We start from the raw sequence: 14,096 nt of genomic DNA on the forward strand, positions 1-14,096 counted from the left end.
GGGCCCTTTATTTTCAGTTTTTATTTTCTTTAATTTTTCCCAGGAATTTATTGGTGTTTATTACTACAACAACAAAAACAGGTGAAAATCGGTGGAAAAAACTATTAATTTGTATGGGTAAATATCGTGGTTTGTTTTGCTGGATAGAAGGACAGGAGGGAAAAGTATTCAGTAGATTAATGCTTTGATGAATGGACTTGTGTGGCTTGCTGCAGAACTAAAAACACAATACCATGTCTGAATTTAAGAAAACATTTCCAATCCCCAAATAAAAATTTTCATTTGAATAAACAGTTTACTGTTGTAGACTTAGAACTATTAGCCTATAAATATTTACATTTAATAATTGGGCCACACCATTTGAAAAGCATACACTCAACTTCATCCTTTTCTCCTGTTTTTGTTTTCTGAAACATATTCTGATACAGATTTTTGTTTTCTTCCCATTTTAGTGTGTCACATCTTTAAACCATTATCTGCGAACAGTTTGAAATGGGTATGTGGTGGGTGTGAGATTAATCAGTGCCGTTAGACGCGCACGCACTTCAGAGTTTGAGTGCGTGCCTGTTTGTTTATTGTTTGTATCTTCTAGACTAATACATAGCCTACTTGAATATACACACAGACTAATGTATTATAATACATATATTTCATGCAATATATTGTATTTTCCTAATAAAACAAGTTGTTTTTTATATATTTGAATGATTCAAAAGTAGGGTGAAAATTGAAAAAAAAACAACAAATAATACTTTTTGTAAAACCTGGGATTTTTTTTTTTTTGTGTGTGTGGTAAATATCAGTTTAAACTGAAAACAAAGGGGCTTATGTACAGGTTAGTAAGGGAAGCTCATTTACCGGCCCAAGAACCTGTATTGGGAAACTGGGCTACTTTTTTTCAAAGGAATTTAAGGGGTTCATGTCTCCAAATTCCACTGAATTTGTTGAATTTCATTGGGATTTGGGGTAATTACCTTAAATTGCTTTAAAAATCCAAGCCTTAGTCTCCGTCTAGTGGCTAACTGCTCTACCATTAAGAATAAAAAGTGACTAGGGGGAGAAAGGAAGTTTGTATGTTTAAATCTTTAATCCAAGGATTAGACAGATAGATAGTCTCTGAATAGGCAAGTCCTGCATGGATGGTAAAATTTAAGATAAAACCGAAGTACATTTCTGAGGTATTCTATGAAACCATTTCATGGATGATTTAATGAGTTTCGAGGTTGATAGCTTTTTGAAAGAAACATCATCATCACAGCAATTCAGGAATTTACTAGTTGATTTTATTTTTTAAACAGACTATCAGCATTAATCTTAATAGTCTTGATAGTAGTGAATCAATAGAAAAGCAATGTAGAAAAGAAAACATCATGTATACAGATTTACTAGTCATTCAAGATCCCTGCCAACATGCATTTTACAGCTCAAAAACATTTGACAAAGTAATCTTACATTCAAAATAATCCAAGGAGCAGGGACTACTTATTTATGTGCACACTCCATTTAATTTAAGGGTGAGTAGTCCCATAAATCTGTAATTAAGGACTACACTCCTGAGCAAGGGTTTCAGGATATAATCCTGAAAGCAGCAAGAAAGAAATTTAGCCTTTACCACCAGGTGATGATCTTTAAGTCAAATATCTGTTTTCTTTGCCATTTGATTCCCTACATTAATGTTACCTTCCCTTAGTTTTTCCAGCGGTAGAGTTGCAAACCAGTGGATCCAAAATAAGTTTTCCCTTTTATCTGTGAGTTTTAAAATTTCTGGATGTATAGTTAGGAGTACTAAGGATAAATTAAAAGCATGGGGGAGTTTGCAGCAAAGGTCATGTGGGTAGTGCGAAGGGGATTCATACTGAAAACATGGTTGAGGTCACTACTCTTTGGACTTGAGAAAACTTTATTCAAACCCTTCCTTTAGTAGGAGTGTATCAGTCAGTTAATGGGACCAATTTTTCTGCTTACCTTTCATGGCTAGGCTTAAGTTGAGAGGGAAAAACAAGAGCTGATCCTTTTCTATTCATTGCCCTTGACTGCTTGCATACAAAACTGCCCAGTGTCCAAGGACTTAGGACGTATTAAGCCTCAGAGCCATGATAAAGAGGCACACGGGGGCAAGGCTCCACCAGTCGTGGACTCCACAGCTGCAATGTTGCCACCTATGATACCATCCAGGTCAAAGGAACCGAGAACCACTGGTACCATCGAAGAGCACACAATGGAGCCTCATTCACTCGCAGTACTGTCATGACCCCATATGGATCTGCCACGTAAGCCTTCCCACATTGCTTGTCCCACCAGAATTAGGCAAGCAGAAATGTACACCACTCTAGAGAACATCTGTGTTCTCCTGGATCCAGAGATGCCCCAGTCCAGATCCCCTCAATCCTCACCAGGGGGGATTTTGACAGTGTCAGGAGACAAGGGGCTATGGGAAGAGAAGTCCATCTTGCGTACTGTTTACGAGCTGTGGCTGTCCTTCAACAGGAATGACTGCACTGCCTATTGAGCCCAATCTGACCTTTTTGTCATTGGGAAAATCAGATGTGCTGGAGGAACCATCATCGATATCAACAAGGGAGATCAGTCCAGACATGAGATCAAGAGCTTTGTGAAACCAGCCATGTCCAACTGGGATCACCCCCTCGGGTCCAACGGGACCCATGTCTTCGGGACTTTCACAACCCTCTTCAACCCCTATTATTAGCCTTTGGGGCTTATGAGACCTGTACATGTTGTGACACCCAGAGGCTGTGGTGTCTAATACTGAGTCATATCACCCCTCACAAAGCAACTAGAACTTTCTCCTGAGCTCAGAGAAAAGGAGGAATATGAACTGGTTCTGCTGCTTACTGATGAAGGTAACTTCCTCATCTCCTGATCCAGCTTCACTGTCTCCTCTCGATGACCACAGCAATTCCTGGAGCTGCTATGGAGGGTGGCAGAAGAGCTCCAAATCTCTTTAGAGGAGATCCAGGACACAATATATAAACTCCTAGACATCCTGAAACACACAAGATCCAGCCAGCCAGCACTCCCGTGAACAAAGCCATACAGGAAGCAGCAAGGGCAGCATCGTATACCACAGCAACATTCATTGCTGTCCCTCTGTAGAATTCCATAGCAGTCTAGTAGTTTTTATTATTCTTATTAGTCTGGAACCACTACTAATTTGTTCTCCATATTGGCCTTCCAAAGAGTTAGTCAGATTTTACAGATATTACTTTACCTCCTAGTCTACAGTACTCAATCTCATCAAGTACTCGTCAAAGGAAAACAGTTCCCTTATGAACAAAATCTTTAGAAAGTGGCCTCTGATGCCCCACTTAAATGGCTTCATATATACTGGGCATTCAATAGAGAGAGCCTGGTTCATTAACATGTGCAGTTCTCCGTGATCTGATTAGTTCTTACAGCTTATTTGGCAGCAAATGTATAAAGCCACCACAGTCCACATGCTAAATATGTGCACAGTTAGCTGAGAGAGAAGCAAGAAATGGTGCAAAAGTAACAGGCTTTGCTTGTAAAGAGAAGCAGGGGTTTTATCTAGGGCACTAGATTTACCTACTGTAGCAGACTGGATTTACCCAGTGCACTAGTCCCACTCACACTTTGGTACCTCTCAACTATTTAAATACATAATAATTCTTCCCATGCCGATGTCCCTGTCCAGCGTATTTAATTTTTGTGCCTCAGGATGATAATGGATTCCAACGTGTAGTTCCAATGGCCATAAACCAGTGATAGGCATAACAGAATGCAGTCTTCATTTGTACAGTACATAAAACTAAATTAAATCGTTATTAAAGTGTATTAACAATGCGCTCACCCCCATTTTTATTGCTGTTAAACTGACAGTATCTAACCCCCCTTGGAATAGGAAGTACTGTGTGGAGGTGTCGGGGGAGGGGGGGAAGGGGGTGCTGGGTCTGGGGATCAACTTTCCTTCAGTCCAGCCTTCTGTTGCTCACTTATCCCATGGTCCCTCTTGCTCTCCAGAGCTCAGGTTATTCTCTCTTTGTGACTCAGCCCTTTGGCCATGTCACTATATAGTTTTCCCCTTCCAGGGTATCGTCTTGCTGGACCAACCGTACACCATCCCAGACCATCCTCCATGACAATTCCCAGGCTGTACGGCAACCCAGGCCTGCCCACTACTTCGGGTTCCAGCCCAGGGACACTATCATCGTCAGCCAAGGTCTATAGAGTCTCCTCCTTGCTGCTCTTTCCCTGGGCTCTTCCTACTCTGTTTTCCACAGGCTTTCTTCCCCCCAACTCCTCTGGTAAACCCTTCCATCAGGGACAGGATCCCAGGGCTTTCTCCGCCTGGGTTTCCTCCTAGCCACCTCTCTGTGCTCAAAGAGTGGCTGCCAACTATCTCCTTACAGCCCTAGCTAACTTCCCTTCTCTCTTGGGAGTGACTGCAGAGCTCCTACCTGCAGCCCCCAACTGTTGTCACCTTGCTGGCTTTATACAAGCTCCTGCCCAGGTGGGCTTCATCTTCAATTAGGGCTTGTCTTCACATACAGCACTGCTGCAGCATTTTAGTGAAAACACGACTACACCAAAGGGGGAGAGTCTCCCATCGGTGTAGTTAATCCACCTCTGAGAGCCATGTCGACAGAAGCCCTTTTGTCAACATAGCACTGTCTACAGGGCGGGTTAGGTCAGTATAACTACATCACTTGGGGTGTGAATTTTTCACACCTCCAAGCTATGTAGTGATACTGATATAGGTCTGTAGTGGAGACCTGGCCTAGGCTTTAGCAGATCTTGACTCACCTCCAAGTGCAGCCTATAAGGTTAATTAAGGTTAACTAATGTGGGGTGGACTCCCCATCAGAGAGGCTTTTGATTTTTTTTTTTCACCTACTGAGGAGCTCTAACGTGACCATCTACTTCAACAAGAGAAGCATTATAGTATGAAATAATAAGGCTGCGATTCTGTCATGGAGGTCACGGAACCTCCGCAGCTGCAGCAGCCAATGCGGCTGGCCCCAGGGAGCACCCCAGCGGCGGTGGTCCCGGGGCAGCTGCAGCAGTGGACCTGGGGAGCACCCGAGCATCAGTCCCGGGGGCCCATGACTAAATCCTAGCCTTAATCATTAACGTGCAATGATGGGCAGGAAAGTGAGTATGTAAAAACGGCATTTTCTTACTCAACAGACAAGCACCCTGGCTTTATTCAGAGTCACATCTTCTGACACCATGAGTGACTGCTCCAATCAGTTACACTGGTGCAGAATTTGGCCCTGAGTTTGCAGTTGTTTGAGGCATGTTCTACTACTTTTGACACCTGGTAGCCCTGCACAGCCAACAAGGCTCCAAGGTCCTGATTCAGCAATGCACTTAAGTACATGCTGAAATCCCACTGACTTCAGTGGCACTTCAGTCTGTGCTCAAGTGCTTTCCTAAATAGGGATGGACTTCATCATGTTCCTAAGTGGCTTGCTGAATCAAGACCTGAAAGCCAGATTTGGATCCCATTTTGGCTTGAGAGAATTGTTAAGCAAGTTCCTATACAGGGTCAACTCTGCCCTCAGTAGCGCTGGCTGAAGATTTTCGGATGGAACAGGCTGGTGGGCTGCCTGGGAGTCCTGGATCCTCAGATGCCAGGCTGCCTGCCTGGCAGGTGCGTGAGCTGACTGATCTACCTGGGAAGTTCGGCAGTCGGATCCCCACCTGGCTGACTCCCTGAGCTACCCAGGGGATAGAGGACTGGGCAACCGGTTCTATTGTACCAGTAACCTTTAAAAACTTTAAGCTTGCATTTCTCTCAGCGATAAAGTATGGCATTCTCAAATATAGCAAGGTATCCAATGTGCATATTGCGGCTACAGTCTCTGTTCAGCCTTACCTGCTAATCAATAATAAATAAAATATGAATGTTATTCAAAAGACACGGTATTCTTACTCTGTCTTGGTGAGTTACTGTTCTATAGAGCTACATTTCCATCCCACTCAATTATAATCTTATTTGATTTTACAGTACCTAATAATGCTTTCCAGCCCTGCTAAGGCTACTTTCTATCTTTCTGAATTAAATTACGGCTATAACATCATAACTCTACTTATGCAAAGTTTGTTGTGGATATTATTATATTCAAAGGTAAATTTCTTTAGGGACCCAGAGTTCTATGAATATAAATGAAGTGTTTATTGTACAATCTTATTAATAAATAATGCTTTTATTTATTGTAATTGTTTAAATGGCGTCTACTGAAATTTCTGGCCTTGTGATGTGATCAGCTTGGAATGATTTTCCTTCTCTGGAAATATTTGAATACAAACAAAGTCTGGTGATGTGTTCAATTACAGTAATGTAGGGAACTAAAGGGATTATGCCTACTAGGAGTACATTAATGTAGTTTTTCAGTTCATTTTTTCCCACTGAACAGGAAATAAACTAAATAGAGACAAAAAGCCCTGAAGTGAGACCTTTATTATTGGAATGGTTTGTTACATGATAATCAAAAATAGCTCATCTTGTTTTATTTCTACAAATCCAGGATTGATGGCGCTGAAAATAAAAATACACTTGTCAATCTCATTGGAGCTTCTTACTTTGCAGACTGATTGAGATGTCGTGTGAAGATTAGAGACACTAAGTATTTTGTGTGAAAGAGAGCATGCCACAATTGTTGTAGCAAATGCATTTATTAGTGGTGAGGTTCCTTATGTGATATTACTGGGTTTCTTCACATTTTGTAAGGTTCCAGAGAATGAAACACTGTTGCTCTAAGGAACAACCCTTCTGCCTCCCGAATGGACTCTTGAGAAAATTCCAACAGAAAAACACAGGAAAACATGTGAACAAAGAAATAAACTATGTTTCACGGACGTTCTTTATCACCCTGACGACACTCCCACCTCAAATGTGCTAGCAACAAAAGCATTGAAACCACTGAAGCAGTGACTGTATTGCCAACTCTCACAATTTTGTTATGAGAGTCACAATATTTGGTGTTTTTCTTAAAGTCCCAGATGCTAGGCTCACCTTCTTATCTGTGAATGTCAACTTTCATTTAAAAACAGTATAAGGTTCTTGATCTCATGGTTGTGGACAAAAGCTTGTAAGTGTGACCTCTACAAGCTCTAACAAAAACACAAACACCTAATCAGTGTTCTGATTTTTAAGCCATTGTCATGATTTTGGGGGATCTGATTCATGTTTTGTAAATATTTGGGGTGAAATGATGGCCCTAACTTCCATAATGGAATGGAATAATGGCCAAAACGTCCATTGACTTCAACAGAACCAGAATTTTACCCTTGGGGTGAAACACTGTGCGAGAAACAGTAGGGCACAGAGGCGCTAACTTTCTAACGTGCCGGGGGTTGCTCGAGCTGGCTCTGCCCCAGGCCCAGCCCCTACTCCACCCCTTCCCCCAAGGCCCCACCCCACCTCTGCCCCTTCCCTCCCCTGAGCTCACCCCACCCTCGCTCCTTCCCCACTCCTCCCAGGGCCTCCTGCAAGCCATGGAACAGTGGATCGTAGCAGGCGGGAGGTGCAGGGAGGGAAGGAAGGAAGGAGGGGTAGGCGCTGATTGGTGGGACCACTGACAGGAGGGGAGAAGGGGAGGAGCTGACTTGGGGGCTGACAGTGCTGCATCCACCATTTTTTCCCCCATGGGTGCTCCAGCCCCAGAGCACCCTGAGAGTCAGTGCCTATGGTTTGACAGTCATGTGTTTGCAGGACTGGTTCCTATTGCTGCTTGAATACTTTCTCTAGCCCAGAGGCTTTTCTGAGATCTCGGTTATAAAACAGTACCATAGATGACTTGGTGGTATTGCAGACTTCTCAGAGGAGGGGGAAAATATGTCCAGATTGGGTAGGCAAACCTTGTTCAAAGTTTGTGCTTGCTTGGTTTCAACCACACAGTGGACACAGCCCTAGTAGTCTTTCAGTAGCTTCTCGCACAAGTCAACTGGTGACTCCTACAATTATTACTCCTGAGGGCATTCTGCACCAAAAAATTAAAAATTCTGCAAATGTTATTTGTCAAATAAATGTGGAGGCTCCAGCACATCACTGGGAAAGCCCATGACACTGGCTGCTCAGAGGTGGGAGATCACTGTGCAGCTCCCCCGGGACACAGATTCAGCTGTGAAGCTGCACCCAACCCTGACACAGCGCAAGGACCGGGCCTATCCCAAGGCCCTGCCGCTCAGTTTGGACACGCAGGCTCAGCAAGACAGGATCCAAGTGTAGAGGGTCTCAGTGTGGGTGATCCAGGTGTGGGATGAGAGGGTTCTGTGTGGGGAAATCTGGGTGTGATTGGCTCAGTGGGGGATCTGTGTGTGTGTGGGGATCTGGATGCTCAGGGGCTTGTTGGGGGGAGGGCGGGGAGGTTCTGGGTGCAACGGTAAAGGGACTCCGCAGGGGGATCCAGGTGAAGGTGGTTGGGGTTCAGCAGGTGGCGTTTGGGTGTGGGGGGTATAGAGCTCAGCAGAGGTATGGGGGGAGGACTCAATGAGTGTCCAGTTGCTGGGGGAGTGGGACTCAGTGGGGTGGGGATCCAGGTGCGGATGGCTCATCAGGGGTCCACGTGCAGGGGAAGTGGAGCTCCTGGGGGGTTCTGAGTATGTGTGTGGGGGGTGAGGCTCCGCACAGGGGTCTGGATGCACGGGGGTTGGGCGGATGGGGGAGCAGCTCCCTGTATAGGGATCCCTCCCCCTGTAGCTAAGGAGCAATGGGTACAGGAGGCAGGGGGAGTTTTCAGAGCTTCCTGCAGCCGGGGGAGAAATCTGGGAATGGGTCTGACCCAGCCCCAGATGCCATGCAGACGAAGAGGAAGTCCTGTCTTCCCCAGCCCAGCTGTGACTAGCGGCTGAGCCTGGCACAGGGTAGGAGCCACCAGCCGCGTCTTCCCCAGTCCTGCCTCCTGCCCCACAATGATTTACCTCTCTGCCGGCCGCCTTGGGCACCCAAAACACGTGCACAGTGGCGCAGAATTCCCCTAGGAGTAAGTTATGCAGGATTTTTCAGAACAGTGCCACACTTTATTATTTCAGGGTTCTAAACCACATCCTAAAATAACCAACCAATTCAATTTAATCTATGAGGACTGGACCTGTTCAGTACCACGGCTTACAATTCAACTCACCCATCTAAGTTTTGAAGTTATCCAGCCAACTTTGCAGTCCCCTTAACCTTGTCTTTTCCAGAGGCTCTACCCCTCCTTTATACATGCATTTTATTCTTTACATTTCTCCTCTTGATCTGCTGAGCCCTAAGGCCCAGAACCTCAAAAGCCTAAATACCTTTGAGGATCTAGGCATAAGTTCTTTCCTCCTTGGTGCAGCTCCTACTGATTTATTCAGTAAACAATGTCCCTGGGGCATATGCTTGTCACATTACAGAAAAGTTAAACAAACAGGATTTTTATCAGGGACTGGTAATAGGGTGGGGAGGCTTTTCGCTGAGTTACCAGATGATTGTTTGATGGTCTGTGTGAATAGTGCTGGACCCGGTCTCAGTCCAGTCCCCGGTGCCAGCTACCGCTGGGGCTGAGCTGGGAGTGTTGGTGGACTCGGCAGAAACACCAAGGATCAGTAATTATTATTTATATAACGTTAAAACTTCACCAGGCGCTTTACACACGGTGGGGGGGGGGTATCCACAAGCACCTGAGGGAGTGTTAGGAACCCATGTCCCATTGAAAGCCATCAACTACTTGGGGGCCCGACTGCAGGGCCCCGCCTTTTACAGGCATTTGTAGCAACTTTTCCAATATCCATAACTTCATTAGCATCACAAATCGCTGACAACGTGAACTACCTCCCCACCCCCACAGAGCAATGGCGGTCCCGTCTCAGCCCCACAGAGCAATGGCGGCTCGCCAAGTCCCACCCCCACAGAGCAATGGGGGCCCAACCGCCTCGTCCCCACCCCACAAAGCAATGGGGGCCCAACCCCTTCTGAGCAACCACGCCCTTACGACCACCCCACATCACCAGAGAGCAACGGCAGCTCGACCACCTCCTCAGTCCTCACCCCGCCGCCGAGCACCGGTCTGCTGATTACGCAGAGTCACGTGTTATCCCCTCGCCCTGCCATTGATTGCGGCGGGGGCACGTCGATGGTCCCCACAATGCTTTGCGGCAGGCGGACGTGGTCCTGCTGCCGATGGCGCGGCTCCGGTGAGGCAGGTAGTTCGAAACGGTCTCCTACGCCTCGCAGAGCAGTTGCCTAGCAACAGACCTAGGCCCGCCTGACCACCCGGCCGTGCGGGCTGCGCGAAGGCGGCTCAGGTGGGAACTGGGGCCGGGAGGGGCAGGGATGGGCCGGGGCGCCCCTCCCCCACGGGCCCCGGGCGCAGGTAGGGGCAGGAACAGGGCTGGGTCTCCTCCTTCTCTGGGCACAAGTTGGGGGCACGGATCGGGATAGCGATGGGCCCTGCCCCCCACCTGCGCCTCCGGCCCCGGGGGGGTCGGGGAATAGGGATAACGATGGGCTGTTTCTCGAGGGCCGGGATAGGGATGGGTCCCGCTCCTGGTGCCCGGGTCCCATACAGTGGGGGAGAGGGGATGTGGGGGCTAGTGCAATGGAGGAATTATTCCACCTGCCACTTGCCTCTCAGAGATAGGGAGGCATAACCCTGCCTATGTCCTCTTCCCTGTAGTGTAAGGCTGCAGTAGGTGCCCTGGCACCTCCAGGCGCTAGCTGTGACCTCTGTTTCCTCCCCACTCCTGCCATGGACAGAGTGCCACGTGTAACTTATGGGTGCAACACAGGTGTGTGTGTTGGATAGCTGCTGTAGCCAAGATCAGGTTATTGTACTGCACTCTACATGGAGTTACACAATGACATTACCTGGAAATGGAAACTGGTGCTGAACTGCGTAGCCTGGTTATAAAGCATAATTTTATAACTGAAGCTCATTACAACATAGTTCCAGGATCTTCATTGGCTGTTAATAGACTTCTGCATGGAGACCTCGGCTTTGGTGCTAACCTTCAAAGCATAAGTGGTCTGAGCTCTTGTAACCTGGGAGATTGTTCTGTTCCCATTTGTATGATACTGGTGCAATCAGTTAAAGTGCTCAAACAAAAGCTTCCTTGTTACAAACAGAAGGAAGTTGGTGACAGGGCATTCTAGGGTTCCTTAACTTTAATATGCAGTTTTCCCCCACTCTCTTGGTCTGCCAGAAGCTAGATCGGGGTGGGCAAACTTTTTGGCCTGAGGCCACATCTGGGTGGGGAAATTTCATGTAAGACCATGAATGTAGGGCGGGTGTGGGGTGTGGGAGGGGATGCGGAGTGCAGGAAGGGGCTCAGGGCAGGGGGAGGGGGGTGCAGGAGGGGTGTGGCAGGGGGCTCAGGGCAGAGGGTTGGGGTGCAGGAGGAGTGTGGCAGGGGGCTCAGGGCAAGGTGTTGGGGGTGCAGGAGGGGTGTGGGGTGTGGCAGGGGGTTCAGGGCAGAGGGTTGGGGTGCAGGAGGAGTGCGGCAGGGGGCTCAGGGCAAGGTGTTGGGGGTGCAGGAGGCGTGTGGGGGGTGGCAGGGGGCTCAGGGCAGAGGGTTGGGGTGCAGGAGGAGTGCGGCAGGGGGCTCCGGCCCTTCGCCGCTTACCTGGAGCGGATCTAGGGTGGCAGCAGCGCAAAGCTTGGCTAAGGCAGGCTCCCTGCCTGCCTTGGCCCTGTGCCGCTCCCGGAAGCAGCTGGCACCATGTCTCTGCAGCCCCTGGGGGGAACAGCTCCATGCGCTGCCCTCGCCTGCGGGTACCTCCCCTGAAACTCCCATTAGCCGCGGTTCCCTGTTCCCGGCCGATGGGAGCTGCAGGGGGCAGTGCCTGCAGGCGAGGGCAGCGCATGGAGCCCTCTGTCCCGCCAGAGGCCGTGGTGCTGGCCACTTTCGGGAGCGGCGCGGGGCTGGGAATCCTGCGGGCCGGATCCAAAGCCCTGATGGGGCTGGATCTGGCCTGCGGGCCGTAGTTTGCCCACCCCTGATCTAGAGCATGCAATATAAAGCTTTTATACAGTTAAGAAAATAAACTAATAAATAGAAAATTGTGAAACAGTTAAGGTTGATACACATGACATGAGACAAACCCAGAAAAAGCAAAAAAATGAGACGTTAGCCTAACTTACTATACATAACAACAGGCACACACCTTACTATTCCCACAAGAACTATACACCTTAACTCTGCCCTCTCAATCAGCCCTTCAGCAGGCAGCAGTCTATCAAATTATCCCATCCATTAGTTGTGGATGTTTAATGTAATAAATTCATGTGTTGGAAGGGGATAATCTGAAAAATGAGGTGCTGGAAGTCTAGCATATGTTGGAGAGCAGAGACTACCCATTGCACAAGATCTACTCAGAATTCATCTCTGTTTGTTTTTGTGAAGCTAAGCAATGTGCTGTGGGTTTTTTTTTTTTTAAAGGTGGTACTGCCATGAATGACACTCATCAACAGCCCAATTTCAAACAGCTTATATTAAAAATTTATGCAAAGGAGTCAAACAAAAATTGCCCTGAAAATTCAGACTATAAAACTAACACTGTATCACATTTCACACTGAAAGGCCATCTTCACATAGGGAAAAACAGGAATATATACCTCATATTAAGGCTTATTTCAGAACATAGCTCTGAATATGGAGTTGTAACCACGTACCTCCATATTAAAAACAATTACCAGTTTCCTCTTCTCAATAGAAGAAACTGGGATTAGATTAGTCATGGACCCCACAACCACATATTCCTAATTCCCAGGGGCCCTGCAATGGAAACAGCAGGCTTTAAAGTGAGTAAAGTACTTTTCACAAATTTGTGAAGGGTGGGAGACGCACTATTATATTTGTAAGGAAAGCGAGGTCCCTTGAGTTTAGGATAGTCTGAGGTAGAGAGTATCTGGGGAAAAAATACTAAATATGTAAGGGATTGAGTGCAGATTAATACCTAAACTTTTGGATGGATAGATAGAAATGACATTTAAAGATATTATTTATACAAATATTTCTTCATCACATTTTTCTATGTACACATATATACACATGCATAAAAAACTGCTTGCTGTAGAGAAATATTTAATATTTTTGGTTAGCTGAGTAAAATATTCCTTGTTTTTTTAATTTCCATCATCCTGTTATAGGAAGGGTTAGTACATTTTTGTTTAGTGGTAAATTTTCATGACTGTTTTGCAGTGCTGAATTGCATACAGTTAAAATATGTATATTTATTAATTTCTCTACATTCATATACTCTTTTAGCCACAGTGTACTTGGTAGTAGTGTTTTTGTTTGTTTTTGCTTTTAAGATAAATGACAACTTTTTATACAGTCTTCTGACACAGTTCTTTGGAGACTGAGAAGAAATAAATGTATTCATTGGATGGCTTAATAAGAAATATTTCACTAATGATATTAAAAAAGACTGTCTAAACAAAGTTTTGTTTTTCTGTCATTTCATAATGCATGGAAGACAGCTGGCAGGTTTCAGGGAGGTTTATCCTTTTTAAGAGGGACTAATTTGCCTTGATATAAATAGCTTTCATTTAATCTGAATCCCTATTTATCTAGGATTTATGAGAATATTTTATTTACAAATAAAATAAATATGCAAAATAGATAACTTAGATCTAGAAGAAGGATTTTATCCACTCTCAGTTCTGCTGTCTCTATTATTGATATTGGCTATTTATATTCTTTGTCCTTAATTCTGGGAGTAAAACAATGATTGAATGGAAATTGGGTTCAGTATTTAATATATGGGCAATGGGAGAGTTTTGGAGAGATACATATAGCATTATGTAATCCTACCTACTTGATATTTTCGCACTCCTCCTTTTTCCCCATAAGAGATTAGGGATAAATGAAATTGCTGTGATTAATTTAATAAATGCTATCAGAGAGCTTTATTACTGTAGGTCATTTGTCCATCTTCCTGCCAATATAGGGCCGTTCTTGATAATATAATATTCAGCCTAGTTTTAAATGACTGAAGGGATGGGTCTTTGTCCTCTTCACTTTGGAAATCTACATAGTCAAATAGAAATGGGTTTTAAATTCCGTATTTTAATCATGCGATTAATCACACTGTTAATAATAGAATACCATTTATTTAAATATTTTTGGATGTTTTCTACATTTTC

At 45.6% G+C, this 14,096-nt stretch overlaps 1 protein-coding gene across 11 annotated transcripts in view; it reads left to right on the forward strand.

Moving 5' to 3' along the window:
* The first annotated feature begins 10,008 nt into the window (after positions 1-10,008).
* Positions 10,009-14,096, forward strand: part of SEC22A (SEC22 homolog A, vesicle trafficking protein) — a 42,467-nt gene continuing 38,379 nt past the window's right edge. For 3 of the 11 annotated variants that reach the window (XM_065561502.1, XM_065561503.1, XM_065561504.1), the window contains exon 1: positions 10,085-10,254. Coding sequence is in view for 3 of the 11 variants with exons in the window: in XM_042843091.2 (XP_042699025.2) it covers positions 10,130-10,143 (14 nt within the window). In the remaining 8 variants the exon portion in view is untranslated. Of the gene's footprint in view, positions 10,323-10,625; positions 10,738-14,096 lie in introns of those variants that run through there. The other 8 variants (XM_065561500.1, XM_065561501.1, XM_005279811.3 and 5 more) reach the window with 6 other exon arrangements.

This window comes from Chrysemys picta, chromosome 11, assembly GCF_011386835.1.
Source record: "Chrysemys picta bellii isolate R12L10 chromosome 11, ASM1138683v2, whole genome shotgun sequence".
Taxonomy (NCBI): domain Eukaryota; kingdom Metazoa; phylum Chordata; order Testudines; family Emydidae; genus Chrysemys; species Chrysemys picta.